The sequence below is a fragment of the Ursus arctos genome, unplaced genomic scaffold (assembly GCF_023065955.2).
Source record: "Ursus arctos isolate Adak ecotype North America unplaced genomic scaffold, UrsArc2.0 scaffold_25, whole genome shotgun sequence".
NCBI lineage: Eukaryota > Metazoa > Chordata > Mammalia > Carnivora > Ursidae > Ursus > Ursus arctos.
In genome coordinates this window covers 37,944,808-37,964,314 of record NW_026622930.1, presented here as the reverse complement: position 1 = coordinate 37,964,314, position 19,507 = coordinate 37,944,808, and the positions used below count along the sequence as shown (strand labels likewise).

The window sequence follows — 19,507 nt, the reverse complement described above, 5'->3', positions numbered from 1 at the left end:
AATAAATAAAATCTTTAAAAAAAAAATTTATTTTTTAATTCACATATAGTAAAGGTCATTGTGATATACAGGGTCTTGACAAATGCATAGCTGTATATCTACTGCCATAGTCATAATATAGAGCAGTTCCATCCCTCCTCAAAATTCCTTTGTTCTACCATTTATAGTCAGCCTGTACCTCCAACCCCCCTAGCAATTAGTGGTTTGTTCTGTGTCTCTATTGTTTTGGGTTTTCTAGAATGTCATATAAATGGAATCATACATACAGGCCTTTTAGGTCAAGCTTTGTTAACTTAGCAACTTGTATTTGGGATCATGCATGTTGTTGTTGTTCCTTTTTGTTGAGTAATATACCATTTTATGGATATACCAGTTTCTTTATCCATTCATCTGTTGAAAGACATTTGGATTTGTGTTTTGTTTTTTAATGATTATGAGTGAAGCTGCTATCAACATTTGCATACAGTTTTATGTGTATGTGAGTTTTTATTTCTGTTGGCTAAGTACTAAGAATGAAATTGGTGAATTATATGGTAAGGGTATGTTTAGTTTTGTAATAAACTGCTAAATTGTTTTTCAAAGTGTCTGTAGCAGTTTGCATTCCCACCAACCTTTTATGAGTGTTCCAGTTGCTCTGTATCCTTACCAATGCTCAGTATTTTGAGTTTTAAAAATATTTCAGGCATTCTAAACAGGTGTGTAATGTTACTCATTATGGTTTTAATTTGCATGTCACTGATGACTAGTGATGTTGAGTATCTTTTCATGTGCTCATTTGCTATCAGTTTTTCATTTGCCCTGAGCATTTACCTTAATTCTTCAGGTATCTTTTTAGAAAAGGTTGTGACCTTATTATTTATTTTCTTTCTTCTTCCCTCTCTTACAGCTTTTTATTTTGTGAAATGTAGTATGTATACATTAAAGTACACAGAACCAAAATATATAGCTTAGTGAATTACCACAAAGTGAAATCTGTGTAACCATCACAGAGGTAAAGAAAAAAGTATTGTCAGTGCTCTAGAAGCGCGCCTTATGACCCCTTAGACTTGGTCAGTACTCCATTCTTTTTCCTCAGAGTTGTCACTCTTCTTTTTTTTTAAAATTTCTTGTAAAGATTTTATTTTTTTTTTTTGGGGGGGGAGAGAGAGCACAAATTGGGGGAAGGACAGAGAGAGGGAGAAACAGACTCCCCATTGAGCAGGGAGCCAGATGCGGGACTCAGTTCCAGGACCCTGAGATCATGACCTAAGCCAAAGGCAGACGCTTAACCGACTGAGCCACCCAGGCATCCCAGAGTAGTCATTCTTCTTTTAAGGCAGTCCCTTTCTTGCTCTTATAAATAGCTTTAACATCTAAGCATATATGTCTTAACCTGATTAATGTTGGGCCTGTTCATGTTATATTTGTGAGATTCATCATGTTTTTGCTTATAGCTCTTTTTTTTCTTTTTCATTGTTGGATAACGTTCCATTGGAGAAATATACTACTATTTATCCATATTACTGTTGCTGGATGATTGAATCCCTTTGAGTTTTTGATATTATGAATTATGCTAACATGTTAATATATGTTTCTTGGTGCACATGTACACACATTGTTTTGGTGGCTATTTACCTAAGAATAAAGTTAATCAGGTCATAGTGAATATGTTTGTTCATTTTAGGCGATATTGTCAAGTCATTTTCAAAGTGGTTTTTGCCAATTGTACTTCTACCAGCAGTGTTCTTGTTACTCCACATTTTCTCCACATTTTTGTCAACAATTGTGATTTTCTTTTTTTCCCAGTTTTACCATTCTGGTGGGTATTTAGTAGTGTTTTGTGGTTCTAGCCTGCGTTTTATTTTGCTGATCACTAATGACATTGAGGATTGGCTATCCTATTTTCTGAAATGCCTGCTCAAGGTGTGCTAATGTGTAGGAGTTTTTTTTTATATGTTCTGGATCTAAGCCTTTTATTAATCATATGTGTTGTGGGAATTTAAATTATTTGCTGGGTCACCTGGTTGGTTCAGTCAGTGGAGCATATATTACTCTTGATCTTGGGGTTGTGAGTTCAAGCTCCATGTTTGGTGTAGAGATTACCTAAAAATAAAAACTTAAAAAAAAGTATTTGCTGTCTCTCAGGGGATAGGGATTCTTGGTTGTGTGATTTCAGTAGTGGCATTTGTGATCTGTTGCACATCTTCATACTTCTATTCCAACTTGTTCTGAGAAATAAAAGGGTTTTCTTTTACCTATCCCTTCCCCCCAAAAAAATCCCAGAAGGAATTTAGGAAAAAACAGGAGTTTTCTTTTACTCTGTGGCTTTATTTCTTTTCACTTTCTTGAGGGTATCTTTTGATGCCTTTATTGTTTTACTTTTTTATTATCCACCTGGAATTGATTTTTTTGGATATGATGTAAGGTAGGTGATGTAATTACTTTAATGCTTGTTGAGATTCATGTAACTTAAGTATACAATAGAATACCTATTATGGTTTACTGTAAAAATTTAGCTTTTGTTTCAACAGCAAGGTGAAATTTTTAAATGACAGTTTTTATGTGAGTTTATTAATATCACTGAATGGGGAGACTGAACATAATGTAGATGAAAATCCAATGTTTATGTAGTTGAATGTTTTTATACTCTTTGGGAAAATCAATCCTAAAATGTAGAAAGAAAAGTAGCATTTATTGAGCACCTATATCCCAGGAGTTGATTTCGTTGAGCAAATGTTGGTAAGGATGCCAACATTGCTTAGGACTTTGTAACCTTTGATATTTGATAGTTCTTTTTAATAAAAGTTGTCATCTTTTATTTTTGTATCTCCATGAAATGGTATTCTTATTTTTGCAGATGTGAAAACTGAGTCTCAGAGAAGTTAGATCATGTATAAAAGATGAAACCAAGACTCTATTATACCTCATTATTTAATTAATAAGAATTTTAAAAAGGGAATTTATAAATTCTACTTCAGGTGTCTTTCTGATTTGAAGAGAGGTAGGATTTGAGTTATTGCTTCTAATAGTGGGCTGATTTTATGGGCTGGGTAATGTAAGGGACAGGAGCCAGTACAATGACCTTTTCTTTTCCTGATCTATTATACTTAAAGTCCAACACAACAAATGAAGTCAGATATACTGAACTTGGAGAAGACCAAAGGAAGACATACAAATGTGATAAAGGGTTTTAGAAATAGATCCTTTGAGATGTGACTGAGAAGACAATTTATTTCTAAACCCAGAGAAAGACAAAGGGTTAAAAATTGGCGTAATATAATAAGAAATGAGTACTTAATTATTATGTATTGAGATATGTAGAGTTGAGACAGTCAATGAACAGATTTTGGTTAGGGATGTTCACATATATTGTGCCTGATGAATTCTTTGAATTATATTTCCTAGGAATTAAGCTCTCAGTGGGTGGGGACATGTTAGGAGTAGGATCTTAGAAAAATTATTTGTATAATTTGTGACTTGACTTTCTTAGAGATTTCCACTTAATCACTGGCTTATGCATGAATAGGAGAAACTTCATTTTTTTTTAAAAAGATTTTATTTATTCATTTGAGAGAGAGACAGAACACAAGCAAGGGGAGAGGCAGAGGGAGAGGGTCTCGAACTTACAACCCTGAGATCAAGAGTTGCATGCTTTACCAACTGGGCCAGCCAGGTGCCCCTGAACTCTTAAAATAAGAGTTCCAGTGTTTCTCAGTCAAGCATTAGTTATTTTAATTTCATTGTTTCAAATCCTAGCAATAACTTTAGGGTCTTCTGTTTCTTCTTCATTTCACAAGTAATTCTAATTTTTTTCCCCAAAAGAATAGATATGGCTACAAGCCTGATTATATCATTCTCAGGTGAGCCTATGAATAGACTTCATAACACCAGGTTTTTACCCCCATTTGTTGTTAATTTGTGTAGTTAAATCATTAAATATCCATAGAGAAAATCTACAGATTGAAGTAACTCAGTCTTAGTCCTGCTTTTTGGGGGGGGGAAGCTAGAGGGAGAGAGGGAATATGAAGCAGGCTCCATGCCCAGCATGGAGCCGGTCACAGGGCTTTATTTCACAACTCTGAGATCATGCCGGGAGCTGAAATCAAGAGTTGGATGCTTGACCAGCTGAGCTACCCAGGCACCCCATAGGTCTTAGATTTTTGGGAGGGAGAAAAGTGACATTGGTCAGGTCATAAAATTAGCCAGAATATAAGGCTGGGAATCTAGTGCTTTTTCAGATAAGATGGTGTTCTAAACTTCACTGTGCTTTTGTATGCAAACTAAACAAACTGAGTCACAAAGGTAACCTAAGAATTATTTTTAAGTGTAGCTTTTGGTCCTTTGTGGGTGATTACTGGGGAGTAGTTTAGGGGAATGTGCCATTCATTGCCAAAGGGGAAAGCTGTTTGAGTATTTTAACCCTGATGTTTAAAAAATTTTATATTGTCTATGGGTAAGCCAGAACAGAGCTCATACATTGGCTTTTCTGACTGCAACAAATATTATTTAGCTATTTATATCAAGCATTGTTTATTCTTCTGATCTCATTTGAAGATTAAACTCTTTGTTAAAATCGTACAGAAAATTAATGTCCAGTTGTATCTGAAATAAAATAAAAATTGTATTAAATACTCAATTTTGTCCTATGAAGCCATAAATTTGAGCCAAATAGTTTAAGTGCTTTAAGACCATTTTGCCTAAAAAATAAAAATAAAACTTGACCAAATATTATTAATCATGTTTTTTAAAAAAGATTCATTTATTTATTTTAGAGACAGAGACAATCAGAGAGCACAAATAGAGGGAGGGATAGAGGGAAAGGGAGAGAAATCCTCAAGTAGACTCTGCTGAGCATGGAGCCCAATGCAGGGCTCCATCCCAGGACCTTGAGATCATGACCGAAGCCAGATTAAGAGTCAGACACCTAACCCACTGAGCCACCCAGGTGCTCCATTAATTCTGTTTTTAATAGACAGATTGCACTTACGTAGCAAATCGAAGTGTAGCAACCAGAGAAGTCGTGTGTCCTTTATCAAGTCTTGTGAAAATGCAAGTAGTATTTGAATTGTTTATGTGTTTTTATCTTTAAGTGTGTTTTCAAATATTGGTAAAATTAGCATTAAAAATAGCCTTATCAGTTGTTAGGCATTATGAAATCCATCCATACATAAATGATTGAACTGTTTATTACTTTCTCTTAACAAATGTCTATAGCTATACTAACTAAATGTCTCTAGGTATTTTGTTATTTCGATAAAATTGTAGTTTATTCTAATTTTCACCATTAGATAGCTTTGAAGAGTTTATATGTAAGTATATAGAAGTTTTGTTAGTTCAGTCATATTTTGAAGGAATTGGAGGTTCTTATAAATTAGGATGATCCTATGATTGAGTACTTAAATAAGTAAACCTTTTATAAAATGGATAGTTGCTCATGATTAAAATTGTAAATTTGAACTTTATTATTTTAGAACTATTTAAAATGAGTTGCCCATATAATATTATTATAAGGGGTTCAAACTGTGGCTCCTCTACTACATACATACTAGCTATATGACCTTGGGCAAATGACGTAACCTGATAAAGCCTTAAGTTACTCAGTTCTTTTTTTTTTAATTTTTAAAAAAAGTTTTAAATCAAATTCCAGTTAACAAACAGTGTAATATTAGTTTTATTTCTACAATTTAGTGATTCAACACTTATATGCAACACCCGAGGCTCATCTCAGCAAGTGTTCTCCTTAATCCCCATCACCTATTTTACCCACTCCCCATCCACCTCTCCTCTGGTAACTATCAGTTTGTTCTCCATAGTTAAGAGTCTGTTTCTTGATTTGCCTCCCTCTCTCTTTTTTCCCCCTTTGTTTGTTTTGTTTCTTAAATTCCACATATGAGTGAATCATATAGTGTTTGTCTTTCCCTGACTTACTTATTTGGCCTAGCATAATAATACTCTCTAGCTCCATCCATGTCATTGCAAATGACAAGATTTCGTCTTTTTTTTTATGGCTGAGTAATATTCCATTGTGTATATGTGTGTGTGTGTGTGTGTGTGTGTGTGTGTGTATGTACATCCCACATCTTTTTTATCCACTTACCAGTTGATGAACACTTGGGCTGTTTTCATAATTTGGCTGTTATAAATAATGCTGCTATAAACATTGGGATACAGTATCCCTTTGAATTAGTATAGCATTGTTGAGTATTTTTTGAAATAATTACATAAAACTCAAAGTGCCTGGCCCATTGTAAGTATAAGTGAGTATAGATATAGGTAAAAACTATAATAGACCAGTGAATTTTGATTGTAGGTGGGGGTTGTGACTTTTTAAATTTATACCATATATTTTTGATTAGATATTTTACTTTGAGACCCCCAAATGCCTTTAGAAACCTTTTTTATATTCCATATTTGTAGATAACATTTCAGTTATACTATGAGCATATAAGAAACTAAAATATGTAGTGTCCGTAGTTGGGGAGACTTAGAAATAACTAATTATATACTGTCAGCTTTATATTCTTTCCCATACCTTACTATGGTGAAGGGAAAAAAGCAGTTAATGCTCAAACTATTGACTATAGAATTTATTGCAGTGGTTGAATTTATTCCAGGAAACTTGTCTGATGGTCTGGACATGAGCATAGGCAGAAATAATGAATCAGGGAGTTGTGAGTTATATCAGTTATTTTAATTGTAATAGGAACAAGTTAAAATGAGGAAGGTATGAATAGTGGGAAGCTTTGAACCTTTAATCACAGTCTGGAAGACTTTCTAGATATGTGAAAATGTGGAAATACTCTTAGTCTGGAATGCAGAAATAATGGTTTCCTGATTGAATTAATGAACTCAATAAGCATTTTTCTACAGTGTTTTATAACTTTATTTTGTATTGCTTACTATAATGAGACAGATTTTTCAGTCTTACAGATATTTTTATCAGGTACCAATCAGCCTATCACAATAGGGTTTTATCAAGTACCCATTACATTCGCAAGGCAGTGTTAGTTGCTGGTGTCGAAGATACGATGATTTTATAAGTGGGGAAAAAGAAGGAAGATGTGATTAAAGCAGTCCCTGAATTTTATTTCACTTAATCCTCACAAATATCGTACAAGGTTGATAGTGATATTACTGTTTATGAGGAAACATGATGACTCAGATAAAATAAGTCTCCCAAACTCATAATTCTGCTAAGTGGAAGAGCTAGGATTTAGGCTCAGGGAAGTCTGACAGATTTCAAGTGTTTTCTGCTACTTTTTCTGAATGGTCTTTGTCATCCAAAAGTTGATTTTCTAAGTGGGAAGTGAAAACTAACGTGTATAAATTAACTGAATGGTATTGTTTCTAAATACAGTGAAGCTTTCTACCAAGGGACCCAAATTAAATAAATCCTTGTGGAATATGGCAAACTAGAATTAAGCCTCGTGAAACGTAAACTTTAAGAAAGATGGAAGGGAAGAATGAAGGCATTTCATGTTAAAATTGATACGTAGGAGCATTCTGAGCAAAAGAATGGAAGGAGTGAATTTAGCAAAGTTCATTCTGTGGTTGCCAGCCAGGAGTTTTCTTCTGATGAACTTGCACAGCAATTTCAAAATGCACATCTTTTCTTTGGTTCCTGAGGTTATGCTATGAAATTCAAATACCTAGAATTATTTTCACATATCAGTAAGAGCTTTTTAGTAGTAATCAGTTGAATAAGTTAAAGGTTACTAAAATTGATATTTGGAAATGCTGAAGTAAATCCATTTTTTTGTGTTTGCTTAGGACTGTGATACATACAGTATTTTCCTGAGAAGTCTGGCTGCCACAGATGTTTGGCAGTCTTACGAGGCTACATCTGCACATGTGCATGACCAAATAATTTCTGTAGTGTTTGTCAACGTGATACTTCAGTTTTGAGTTAAGCAAGTTTATTTTTTCTTTGTGATTTTATCAGTGCATGAACAGTATTGTCTTGAGCTAATTACAGTGTTCTTGTTACTTATCATCTAATAATATTTGTAGGAACATTACTATTTGGACTATAATAGGAAATACTCTTAAGTTTTTCTTTTGTTGATCATTTTATTGTTAGTTTGTATATAATTTTGCTTATTATTTTGTTTATTTCCAATTTATTTCTATCACAGACTCTTTTATGTTAGAATATAATTTACCACACCTTCTGGGGCTGTGGCTGAGTTTGAACCAGAGGTTATGTTCAGTTATTTTTCGACAGTCTCTTAACTTTCTTAACATATACAGTTGATAGATAACTTATAATATACTCTTGTTCTGTGAGTGCCCTTTCTCCTGTTAACATTTTTCTGCACTAGAAGCTCTTCTCATTTTTTTGCTGAGAATGCGTCTGGCACCTCCTCCTGGCCTTCACTGGGGAATGGAGAGTAGAGCTAAGAACATATTGCTGCTTTCTTCTCTTCATCCTCATCAGAGCTTTTCCCTGCTGCCATGGCAGTCTTGAAATCTCTACCCAGCCCCCACATTGGTCTCAGGGTGGTGTAGGATTTATAACTCCTAGAAATTTGAGCTTTGAGGGGTTAACTAATCTTAAGGGAAATGAGAGCTTTCAGCTATATCATAATTTAAGATTCTCTGGGTTAGCAAAGAACTGTAACGTGGCTGGACTTATTAGCAAACATATGAAAGACCATTTCTTTGTAATTTGGGAAATTCCTGTAGGATTTCTAGTACTGTTCCCTCTTTCTTTCCTGATACTGGTAATTTATATCTTCTCACTTGTTTTCTTTAGTCATTCTGACTAGAGGTTTATCAATTTTCTTGATCGGTCAAAGAACCAGTTTTTTAGTTTATTATTTATTTTCCAGTTGCTCTTCTATTTTCCAATCCAGTGATACATACTCTTTATTATTTTTTCCATTCCCTTTAATTGGGGTATAATTTGCTCTACCTTTCTAATTTCTAAAGGTATAAACTTAGATGATTGATTTGAAACTTTGATTTTTTTTTTGTTACTGACACTTAATGGTATAAATGTTCTTTTAGCTGTTTCTTTAGTTGCATCTCACACATTTGGCATGTTATTTTGACAGTTTGAGTCCTCTGAGAGGCAGTTACCAAGATGGGTTTAAATGTGCAAGGATGTGTTAGGGAAAATGCCTGTGAGAGAAAATGAGGAGGCAGCTGTAGGAGACTGAGAAAATCATTGGGTGGTGATATGGGTTTGATCCCAAGTGAAGGAAAAAAAAAAAAAAGGTTGGGTAGGGGCACCTGGGTGGCTCAGTCAGTTAAGCGTCTGCCTTCGGCTCAGGTCATGATCCCAGGGTACTGCGATCGAGTCCTGCATCGGGCCCCTTGCTCGCAGGGAGCCTGCTTCTCCCTCTGCCTGCCGCTCCCCTTGTGCTCATTCTCTCTCTCTCTCTCTCTGACAAATAAATAAAATCTTAAAAAGAAAAAACAACTTAAAAAAAAAGGGAAAATGTTAAAAAAAAGAAAAAAGATTGGATGAAGGTGTCTCAGACAACAGTATATTTTCCTTTTCTCTCTCTCTTTTTTTTTTTTTTGATTACACTGTGGTATATATATATATTTTTAAAGATTTTATTTATTTATTTGACAGAGAGAGACAGCCAGCGAGAGAGGGAACACAAGCAGGGGGAGTGGGAGAGGAAGAAGCAGGCTCATAGCGCAAGAGCCTGATGTGGGGCTCGATCCCATAACGCCGGGATCACGCCCTCAGCTGAAGGCAGGCGCTTAACCGCTGTGCCACCCAGGCGCCCCCACTGTGGTATATTTTTAAGGAAAGTTTGTCAAGGCAGCTGGGGACTTGTTGTGACAGAGATTTCTGGCCGAGGTGGCTTCCGTCTCTTAACTATGGAACTGCCTTGGTTATTCTTGCTTCACTCAGTCATTGGCTAGAAGATGGCCTTAGTGCAGATGTGGGGCTGGATTTCAGAGTGCAGCAGCTGGAACGCTTACTCTGTTACGTTTCTGCACTCGGGAGATGAGAGGTGCATTCATGTAGCCATCATAGTTGTGTTTTCATTTTCATTTAGTTCAAATACTTGTGTAATTTTGGCTTTGATTTCTTGCTTGACCCATGGGTTATTTAGAAATGTGTTGTTTAGTTTCCAAATTTTTCTAGATTTTCTAAATACTTTTTTGCTATTGATTTGTATTTTAATTCCCTTATAGTGAGAGAATGTGCTTTGTATGATTTTAGACATCTTTGACATATTGAGACTTGTTCTCTACCCAGATTATGGTCTATCTTGGTGAAGTTTTTTTGAATTTGAAATTATTTGTATTATGGTCTTGGGCAGAATATTCTGTAAATGTGAATTAGGTGAGGTTAATTGATATTGTTAAGTCTTGTTTCCTCATTGGTTTTTTTTCTTTTCTAACAGAGAGCAGTGTTGAAATATTCCAGTATAATTGTGGATTTAAAAAAAAATCAATTTTGCATTATGTCTTTTCAAGCTCTGTTTTTAGTGGCATAGACATGTAGGATAGTTATATCCTTTTGATACTTTCACATCTTTATTATGAAATATCCCTCTTTATTCCTGGTAATATTCTTTGTTCTAACTAACTACTACTTCTTTTTTTTCTTCTTTTAAGATTTTATTTATTTGTTTGAGAGAGAGAGAGGGAGAGCCAGCACAAGCAGGGGAAGGGGCAGAGGGAAAAGCAGACTCCCTCCTGAGCATGGAGCCTGAGGTGGGGCTTGATCCCAGGACCCTGAGATCATGACCTGAGCCACGCAGGTGCCCCTACTACTTTTTTTGATGTTAATATAGCCACTCTAGCTTTTTGATTGGTGTTTTCATGGTAGGAGTTGCTTTCTTAATGTGTACAGCTAGATCTTGGTTTTTAATTAAATCTGACAATCTCCTTTTGTGTATTGTTTTAAGATAATTATTGATAGGGTTTGGTTTAAATTTACCTTCATCAAATTAGGAAAAATTTTGGTGATTGTTTTTTCATATATTTTTTTATTTTCCTCCGAACCCGAATTCAATTACATATAAGTTATACTGCTTGATATTGTTACATTGTTCATCAATGCTTTGCTGATTATTTTTCTAGTCTTACTTCTTTGTACTTTAGTTAACTACTATTGCTGTGCTTTCAAGGTCACTGATTTTTACCTTGCTTAGTGCCTCATCTGCTGTTTATTCTTCTCGTTATATTTTTCATTTTGGGTAGTATGTGTTTTAAATCTCTATATATTCCATTTGAACTTTTTTTTTTTTAAGTTTTTATTTGAGAGAGAGGAGAGAGAGAGAGCACGTGTGTACACAAGTAGCAGGGAGGGGCAGAGGGAGAGGGACAAGCAGACTCCCTGCTAAGCAGGGAGCCTGATGTGGGGCTCGATCCCAGGACCCTGAGATCATGACCTGAGCCAAAGGCAGATGCTTAAATGACTGAGCCACCCAGGTGTCCCTGAACCTTTTTTTTTTTAAATAAAAAATTTATTTATTTATTTTAGAGAGAAAGAAAGAGCATGTGTTTGCTTGGGGAGTGGGGGGGGGGGGTAGGGGGAGAGGAAGCGAGAGTCCCAAGCCAACTCCCCACTAAGTGCAAGTCCCACTCGGGACTCCATCCCAGGACGCTGAGATAACAAACTGAGCCAAAACCAAGAGTTGGATGCTTAACTGACTGGGCCACTCAGGTGCCCCTGAGAATCTTTTTTTATTTTCCATTTCTCTCATCATGTTCATGTGTTTTCTCTACCTTCTTAAGCATGTAGATGTATTTATAATAGCTCTTTTAATGTCCTTGTCTGCTAATTTAATCATTTGTTATTTCTGTGTCTTCTATTGACTGATTTTTTCTCCTAGTATGGGTCATATATTTTTGCCTTGTTTTTGAATACCCTGGTAGTTTATGGTATTCCAGTAAATATTTTCAGACTTTGTTTGGGGTTGTAGTTAAGTTACTTATAATATGTTAGATCCTTGCGAGGATTGTTTTTAAGCATCATTAGAGTGTATAGGAGAAGAGTTTAATGTTAGGCTAATGTAGCTCCACTTTCAGGGTGATACGTTTAGAGGACTCTACCTGATGCCCCATGTACTGAGATCTTTTGACCTTGTTTATTGAGAATATGAACTATGCTGATAACTGTGTGAGCTTTGGAAATTGTTTGACGTATTGGGTCCCAGGTTATTTTCTTGGTCTTGAGAAGTTTACACTTTGTCCTGTTCATATCAATACCCAGGCATAAATTAAGGAAATCACTTTGCAGATTTCTAGAGCAGAAGTGCGCAAATTATAGCACCCAGGCCAATCCCACCTACCACCTGTTATTCTAACTTAAGTTTTATTGGAATATAGCCGTACTCATTCATTTACCTATTGTCTTCGTTTGCTTTCATGTTTTAATGAGTTGAGTGGTTATGAAAGAGATTGTATGGCCTACAAAACCTAAAATATTTATGTGCCCTTTACAGAAAACATTTGCTGACTCCTGCTTTAGAGTGTTCTCTCTGTGCAGCATTTTCCTCTCTAGTAATCTGCCCTGGAAATTATTGCCACCCTGACAGCCATGATGTCTGATCTCAGTCTTTTTGACTCCCCAGCTTTTTTTGGGTTCTCTTCCATATATCATGGCCTGGAAATTGGCTCCATGCAGTAAGCTGGGACAATGTAGGACTCACTTCATTTGCTTCCCTTCCCTTGGAGATAATTGTCCTGTGCTGGCTGATAGTCAATTTCTGAAACCATTGATTCTTGGTTTTTGTTTTTTTGTTTTTTTTTTTTTTTTTTTGGTTTTCTAGTTGCTTAAGTTGGGGAATGGGCCATCCAGTACTTGTTATTGTAAAATGTCATATGCAAAAAAAGCAGACTAGTATTTTGAGATTCATTCATGTTGTTTTGTGTATCAGAAATTAGTTACTTTTCATTGCTATGTAGTATTTTTTTTGTTTGAATATACAGTTTAGTGATTCTCTTATTGAATATCTGAACTGTTTTTTTTTTTTTTTTTAATTGTTCTTAACAAAGCTGCTATGAACTTTCTTGGATAAACTTACCCAAGATTTTGTGAATCCATCTTTTAATTTCTCTTGGGTCAGTGAAATTGCTTATTTGTAGGATAGTTATTTGTTCAATCTTTTTCCCAATAGTGGTTACATAGTTTTATACTGCCACCCATAATTATATGAGAGTTTTGATTGTTCCACTTTTTGTCATCATTTAGTGCTATGAGTGTTTTTAAATTTAGCTATTTTGGTGGGTGTTTAATGGTATCTTGTTGTAATTTTAATTTGCATTTCCTTTTGAACTAATGGTTTTGAGGATTTTTTTCATTTGTTTGCCTTTTATATATCTCCCTTTATGATGTCTCTTCATATCTTTTGTCCATTTAAGTAATTGGAATGGTGTCCTTTTATTATTGATTTATAAAAGGTTTTAAAATAGGTTGTATACAAGTTTTCTGTCAGATACCTGTTTAACAAATAATTTCTCCCAGTCCTTAGCTCACTTTTTCATTTTCTTAATAATTATCTATAGAGGAGCTGAAGTTTTTATTTTTAATGAAGTCTGATTTATGGTATTTTTTTCTTTTAAGGTTACTTCTTTTTGTATCTTCTATAAGGAACCTTTCCTGCCTTAAAGTCACAAGATATTCTTTTGTTTAAGAGCTTTAGAGTTTTTGCTTTTTCAAATAGGTCCCTGGTCCATCTTGCATTAATTTTCGTGTATGGTCAAAGTACTTGTTGAGGTTCATTTTTCGCATATGGACATCCATTTATTCTAACACTATTTGCTTAAAAGACTTTCTTTTCTCTGTTGGACTGCTTACATACATTTGGTGCCTTTGTTTATAATCAATTGTCTGTATGTAAATGTGGGTCTATTCTGTTCTTTCTATTCGGTTCTTATAACTCCCTGCCTTGGTTACTGTAGCGTAATAGGAATTCTTGAAGTCAGGTAGTATAAATCTTTCAGCTTTGTTTTTTTTTTCAGGATTGCTTTCTGAGATTCAGAATTTTATTTTTTTTTTTTTGGATTCAAAATTTGAGAATCAATTTGTTAATTTTTATAAAAAGTCTTGATGAAATTATGATTGGGATTCTGTTGGATCTGTAGATCAGTTTGAGGAGAATTGAGATCTTAATAATTTTGAGCCTTGCAGTCTATGAACTTGGTATATCTCTTTATATATTTAGGGCTTCATTAATTTTTCTTAGCAGTGTTTTTTGGTTTTTAGTGGTTGACATTGCACTGTCAAATTTGCTCCTAAGCATTTTATGTTTTTGGATACTGTTTTCAAGGAAATAGTTATTTCAGATTTCATTTTCCTGTTGCTTACTCCTAATGTGTATTTTCTGTACTGGCCTTGTATCTTGTGTACTTAAACATTTTATTTATTTTTTTTAGTAGGTGCATTTAGATTTTTTCTTTTCTTTTTTTTTTTTTTTTTTAGGCAGTCATGTCATCTGCACGTAGAGACTGTTTCACTTCTTCCTTTCTGTCTTTTACTTCCTTTTCTTGCCATATTGCAGTGCCTTGTTCCCCAACTATGGGGGAAAATCATTTAGTTTTTAATGTTATATATTAGCTGAGAATGTTCATGGATACCTTCAGTTGGACTGAGGAAATTTCCTTCTATTTGCAGTGTACTGAAATTTTAAAAAATTATGAGGGGGTGCTGAATTTTATAAAATGCCTTTTACTACATCTATTGAAGATGATTTTTCTTCTTTGCATTGTTAATGTGAGTTAAATTGATTCATTTTCAAAGTTAACTGCATAGGTGTGATATATTCTGTACAGTTATGATATGTGTGTATTCAGTTTGCTCTTATTTTTATTAAGGATTTTTATGTCTGTATTCAGGAAGGTATTGGCTAACCATTTTCTTTGCCTTTAGATTCCTTTGTCATTGGTATGAGGGTAATACTGATAATTTTTTTTTAAAGATTTTTTTTTTAATTTATATATTTGACAGAGATAGACAGCCAGCGAGAGAGGGAACACAAGCAGGGGGAGTGGGAGAGGAAGAAGCAGGCTCCCAGCAGAGGAGCCCGATGTGGGACTCCATCCCGGAACCCCAGGATAACGCCCTGAGCCGAAGGCTACCCAGGCGCCCCACTGATAATGTTTTTATCAGTAATGTCCGCAGTGGTTTTTGTCAGGGTATTTGTCCTTATTTGGAGAACAGTTTATATGAAATTGGCATTATTTCTTCCTGAAATCTTTAAACTTTTTTTTTTTTTAAAGAGTTTATTTATTTGACAGAGAGAGAGAGAGCACAAGCGGGGGGGGGCAGCAGGCTCCCCACTGAGCACAGTCTGACTTGGGGCTCGATCCCAGGACCCTGGGATCATGACCTGAGCCAAAGGCAGATGTTTAACCAAGTGAGCCACCCACATGCCCCTCTTCCTGAAATGTTTAGAGTTCACTGTTGAAATCACCTGGGACTCTTAATTTTGTTAATATGTAGATTTTTGGTAAATTTAATGTGAATCTAAAGAGAAACCAGAGTATAATGGTAAATTAGATTTTTAAAAAATATTTGTCAGAGAGAGAGAGAGAGCACACAAGCAGAGTGAGCAGCTGGCAGAGGGAGAAGCAGGCTCCCCACTGAGCTAGGAGCCTGATGCAGGACTCAAATCCAGGACCCTGGGATCATGACCTGAGCCGAAGGCAGACGCCTAATTGACTGAGCCACCCAGGCATCCCATAAATTTAATTTTTTAAAATAGACATAAGCTGTTTGGATTTTCTGTATATTTTGTAAATTGCATTTTTCAAGGAATTTGAGCATATCATGAGTTATCATATGTGTTGACATAAAGTTGTTTATAATATTCCCTCAGTGTTCTTTTAATGCCTGTAAGTTATAGTGACGATTCTTTAAAAATTCTTAGTATTCTCACTTTTATTTTGATCAGTCAGTCTAGCTAGAGGTTGTTGATTTAGTCAGTAAGCCAATTTTTTTCTTAAACAGGATTATTGAGGTATAATTTACATACAATAAAATTCACCTGTATTAAGTGTACTTTTTAATGACTTTTAGGGATATTAAAGAGATGTGCAGCCACAATCTAGTTTTATTAGAGTATTTCATCACTCCAGAAATAGTTCCCTGATGTTTTGCACTTAAAATTCTTGTTCCCACTTCCAGCCCCAGAAAACCACTCATCTGCTTTCTGTCTCTATAAAGTTGTCTTTGTACGTTTTCTGTAAATGGAATTATACAATATGTAGTCCTTTGAGTCTAGCTTCCTTAGCATAATGTTTTTATGCTTAATCCACATTACAGCATGGCTTTGTCTGGCTTTAGTATCACGGCAATATGGACCTCATAGAATGAGTTGAAAAATATTCTCCTTTTCTCTGTTTTCTGGAAGAATTTATAAAGGATTGGTGTTACTTCTTGGTTAAATATTTCATGGATTTCACCAGTGAAGCCATCTGACTTTGTTTGGCTTTTCTTAATGGGAGGATTTCTAAGTACTGTTTTAATTTCTTTACTTGGCATAGGTCTATTCAGACACTTTCTTTTCTTTTTTCTTTCTCTTTCTCCCTCCCTTCCTCTCTCACTCCCCTTCTTTTAGTAATTTCAGTCTTCATTGGAATTGATCAATTTCATCCAAGTAGAATTTTTATAGGGTCAGGAGGGCTCTCCCCTTTTCATTTCTTCTTGTGGTAGTTTGTCTCTTCTCTTTTTTTCCTTTGGTCAGTCAAGCTAACAGTGTGGCTAAAATGGAAATCAATAAAATAGAAATCACAAAAACAATGAGAAAAAAGTCAATAAAACCAAGGTCTGTTCTTTGAAAAAAATCAAGCCACACTGTTAGCTTGACTGATATAAATCTCTCTGTACACTGCTTTAGTTGCACTAATATGTTGTGTTTTCATTTTTACACAGTTGAAAATATTTTTATCTCTTTTAAGTCTTTGCCTTTAAGACTATTTTGTCTTAAAGCCCCTTTGGTTCTCTCCTGGTTATTGTTTCTGTATTTTATCTTGTTCCATACTTTTTCTTTCCATCTATTTTATGTCTTTGATTCTAAGGTGTGATTCCTGTAGGCAGCATATTGTTGGATCTTATTTTTCCAGTTTGACAATCTTTGCATTCTGATTGGTGTGCTTAACCCATTTACACTTAATATAACTATCAGTATGGTTTGATTTACATCACCGTTTTGATATTTGTTTTCTGTATATCTCATAGCCCTTTTTGGTCCTGTCTTCCTTGTTTATTCCTCCCTTTTGTGTTGACATTTTTCTGTTGCACATTGTAATTTTTTTTACTGTGTATATTTTTATTATGTTTTAGTGGTTACAATATGTATCTTACTACTTCATATTATACTAATTCAGTACCAGTAATATAGAATCTTTGATCCAGATTTGCTCTATTTCTTTTTCATCTTGTGTACTGTTGTCATATATGTTACATTTTGTTATAAGCCCAACCATATAATGTTACCATTTTTTGCAGTTATTTTTAAAATCAGTTAAGAGAAGAAAAGAGAAAGAAATGTTTTCATTAAGTCTTTCATATTTACCTATGTAATTCCCTAGAGGTAGGTGTTCCTTATTTGTGAGAATTTAAGTTATTGCCTGCTGTCATTTCTTTGTAACCTGAAGGACTTCTTTAGGTTTTGGGGCTTTTTTTTTCTTTGCTTCTTTTTTCTAAATGCATGTCTACTAGCAACAGTTTTTGTTTATTTGGAAATATCTATTATTTTGCCTCTGTTTTGTTAGATAGTCTAATTGGAAAAATAGGTCTTGGTTGACAGTATTTTTCTTTCAGCTCTTTGAATATATTCATTCCACTATATTCCGATTTCAGAATTTCTTTTTTTTTTTTTTAAAGATTTTATTTATTTATTCGACAGAGATAGAGACAGCCAGCGAGAGAGGGAACACAAGCAGGGGGAGTGGGAGAGGAAGAAGCAGGCTCATAGCAGAGGAGCCTGATGTGGGGCTCGATCCCATAACGCCAGGATCACGCCCTGAGCCGAAGGCAGACGCTTAACCGCTGTGCCACCCAGGCGCCCGCGATTTCAGAATTTCTAATGAGAAGTCAGTTGGTAATCTTTTTGGGGTTTCCTTTTATGTGAGGAACCATTTTTTCTTTTACTACTTTCAAGATTTTCTCTTTGTCTTTCTGCATATGTAGGCCCCACTAGGGCTTCAGCTTCCCTAACTTTATCACCCTTTTATTGACTTTAGAGTTAAGCTTTAAAAGAAAAATTCCATAGATTGTCATTGTGTTTTAAAAATACTTATAGCCTAAACTTATTTTTTGTATGTTTGCTTTTTCCTCAAGTTTTCATAGCTTTGTAATTAAGTAATATTTGTTTGTGGAGGGGCTACTTTAAGCATCTTTGCTAGAAAGAAATGGTAGTAGTGTTTTAGTTTTTTTGTGTGTTTGTTTTATTTCATGTTGTGGCATTATATATTGTTGCTTTCAGATTTTTCTCCTGCCTCATGAGATTTTATACATATGGATCTATGTATACCTATTTTCCATATAGTTGACAGATAAAAATCCATATATACAAATAAGCCTTATAGGAATAAAAGATACTGATTTTTCTTAAGGAATATATGATCTTAATATATTTTCCTTTTGATGAATATTGAATGATATTCTTTAAGACTACATAAAAGGTACCATAGCATATTTAGTATTTGTATTGAGGCACGTATTAGTCTCTTTAGGAGTTATGTCCATAAATATTTAGTCTGGATTGTGTCATTGTCAAGTAACGTCTAGGACTAGAGTTCTCAACTGGGTACCTTAATTTTGCTGCCTTGTTCTTTTAGAAGTGTTAACTATGAGCTATAGGCAGGCAACAAAAGGAAAAAAGGTGAGTGGGACAAAGAAAGAAAAAGACTAAAACAGATGGCAGGGAAATAAAAATAATAAAAAATTTCTTGAGCATTGTTTGTTTTGGATAGTTTTCTTGTTAAGCACATGGAAATACTTTGCACATTTGAGAATTGCTGACTTCCTATATGCTATTTTTGAGAAACAGCAAATCATTCATGTAATATAAACACAATTATGATTATTTTGCTGGAATTTTTCATTTCTGGGGTTTACTTTTTCAAAAGATAAGTAACAGTGACTTCTTTCAAATCATATTATGATAATATATTTGGAGGATCATAAACATAAATTTAAATTGAATGGTGCTAATGCAAGTAAATGGTAGGTATTCATTGAAAACTTTTTGGGTTTAGCCTTATTGAGTTATATTCTGCTCTATAAATGAATGTTATTAGTAGGAATGGACTTTTTAGGATACATCTTAAGTCCGTATAGTGAATTTTGAAATGCCTTTGGTTTTAGATTTCTATATTTGTAATCACATTAAAAGATCTTGTGATTAAAGAGTATTTTATATCCTTTAATATACTTGCATGTAAATATACAGCATAAATATTACTAGTCCTAACTTCCCTTTTTTTTGCTGATAGGTTCTCTTAAGCCCAGTAGGAAACTAGGAGTCAGAGTGAGAGTATAAGCTTTCAGATTCTTAGTACAATTTTTCTTTTCATTTTCATAGTGTCTCTTGAGTTAGAATGAAAA

The 19,507-nt window shown here is 34.6% G+C and overlaps 1 protein-coding gene across 3 annotated transcripts in view; it reads left to right on the top strand.

The window, feature by feature from the left end:
• Positions 1-19,507, top strand: part of MNAT1 (MNAT1 component of CDK activating kinase) — a 197,496-nt gene that overhangs the window by 86,883 nt on the left and 91,106 nt on the right. The window contains exon 7 of one of the 3 annotated variants that reach the window (XM_048219939.2): positions 7,750-9,382. The exons of the other annotated variants lie outside the window; for them this stretch is intronic. Within the exon in view, the coding sequence (XP_048075896.1) occupies positions 7,750-7,884 (135 nt within the window). The 3' untranslated portion in view covers positions 7,885-9,382. Of the gene's footprint in view, positions 1-7,749; positions 9,383-19,507 lie in introns of those variants that run through there. 3 annotated transcript variants of the gene reach the window in all.